The sequence below is a fragment of the Sinocyclocheilus anshuiensis genome, unplaced genomic scaffold, assembly GCF_001515605.1.
Source record: "Sinocyclocheilus anshuiensis isolate Anshui unplaced genomic scaffold, SAMN03320099.WGS_v1.1 scaffold407, whole genome shotgun sequence".
Classification (NCBI taxonomy): Eukaryota; Metazoa; Chordata; class Actinopteri; order Cypriniformes; family Cyprinidae; genus Sinocyclocheilus; species Sinocyclocheilus anshuiensis.
This window is the reverse complement of record NW_015552593.1, coordinates 78,765-80,782: the sequence shown is the minus strand read 5'-3', so window position 1 is coordinate 80,782 and position 2,018 is coordinate 78,765. Positions and strand designations below refer to the sequence as shown.

The 2,018-nt window shown below is 34.9% G+C and overlaps 1 protein-coding gene across 1 annotated transcript in view; it reads right to left on the bottom strand.

Annotated features, from left to right (window-relative positions):
- The window catches only part of kmo (kynurenine 3-monooxygenase), a 17,262-nt gene that overhangs the window by 12,698 nt on the left and 2,546 nt on the right, over positions 1-2,018 (bottom strand). The window contains exons 2-3 of the mRNA XM_016456551.1: positions 1,006-1,075; positions 636-733 (exon numbers count right to left, since the gene is read on the bottom strand). Coding sequence (XP_016312037.1) covers positions 636-733; positions 1,006-1,075 — 168 coding nt within the window. The remainder of the gene's footprint in view (positions 1-635; positions 734-1,005; positions 1,076-2,018) is intronic.

Sequence of the window (2,018 nt, the reverse complement as noted above, 5' to 3'; positions counted from 1 at the left end):
ATTCCTGGCTCTGTCAAGCTGAAAAATCACACAGTGTAAAATAACCAAATCACAGAGACACAGGACTCTGTGTGCTAACCATATAAAATTCAATACTTCATATAAAGACTGTGAAAGTTTGACTGTGTATGTATTGAGTGTAAGTAGCATTTGACCTAGTTTCACATGGTCAGACTTCCTCATAGTACTTTCAACACTCCCCTCTGTGCCTGAGACTAGTTCAGCCATCACAGAATTCAAGAGTTGTTACAGTAAATACTGTACTACTGGTTGCCAAGTTGTTTATTAAGAAGCAACTGCATGCTAATATTGCTCCTAAAAGCGTGAATCGTGAGCGAAATATGCAAAATAATAAACCCAGCTCCAGGGGGATTGTCTCTTTAATAAGTGTACTATACTGTAAGCCGCTGTATGATCAAAGCATCTGCTAATGGCTTCTTACTACTTAATCAAAACACTGTGCTATGCATTATTAATTAAAGTGCCTAGTGTCTACGAAAATGTTGAATATGATGGCTTTAACAACTATAAACAGCTCTTTTATAAAGAGGACACTAATGTATGTAAAATCAGAATAAATGCATCCTACAAGCACTTAACTCCCGCAAGAAACACAGGTAAATGACTAAACCCACCTTGTCCTCCATTCCCACATGTTTCAAGGCCTGGCGCCCCCTATGTGACAGGGCCAAGTTGATGCTTCGACCTTTCACGACTTTTGCTTGACGAATATCTAACAGAATAAAAGTTTAAACGCAGAGGTTAGGAATGCATTTGAAGTTAGGAAGACATTTGAAACCCTATTTCTGTACATTATGAGAATGTGGTGGTCTATAATTGTCTAAAATCCTTCCACAATATTATAAGTGAGCTTAAAGATTTTGTAGTGTGCAGTATGAATAATAAAAAGTGGAGCGATATAACCGAGATGCAGAACTTAAATAGTACAAGCCTTAAAATAAAGTCTTGATTAATGCATGTGTGAGAGATAGCTCATGTTTTCACCTTCTCGAGATTCATAGACTGCAACGTCAAATCCTCTTTTGGCAAGGAAGCAGGCGTTCAGCGATCCAACCTAAATTGACAGGGTTAGAATAAGAAATAGATTATTTATGACAAAATGATTCCATATTTTTGGATATGTACCATGTTAGTGTACATTGAAATATATTAGAATTCAATGTAAATACTATCATGGTAGGCTATATGAAAATGGCAATCATTTACCATAATATGTTACTAACTGTACTATGATTCAGTCACAGTACATTTTTGTATAAGAGTGTTAAAACAGGGTTTTAGAGCATCTGAATGGCTTGCGGTGACCTAATTCTTCCTTATAAACTTGTACTTAACAAAGCATATTAAGCAAAGAGGAATTAAAGAGATAACGTAGAACTGAAGACTTTTGGATGATTTTACTTTAATCGTTTTATTTAAAATATCTATATAAACGGGTACTGCTAAACTTTCTCAGGCCAGGGCTTTACATATGGCTGACCAACACAGGTCTACACAAACAATATATTATTTACAGACAATGTTCTTATGCTTTGTGCCAAGTGCAGTATTATTGGTCATATTTTATCGTCAATCTTTTTACGTCACTCCCTTAAGCATGAGATCAGAAGATCAAACCATTAAAGAAGGAAACATTTACCTTAAAGTCGGTTTATGCAACTATAAACTCATAAAGACACTTAATGAAAACATAAACACACCCATGACTCACTGGATTCATTCATATTATATTCTGGCTTTGATCAAAGCCATTAACTGTGTAACATTAACTGTATACATTTAATTTAATGTAAATTTCAAATTCTTGTCAGATAACTATAAAGTGCATAGATTCAAATTCAATAAAGTCCGATTTATATTTCATTCATCATTCGTCACCACATCTGTAATAGAACATTTACAGAATTTCATAACCACTTCGTGAATCATTAACGTTCTCCTCAAGTCAAGTCAAGTCAAGCTGAGCTTTATTGTCATTCTGCTGCATGTGGGGACAT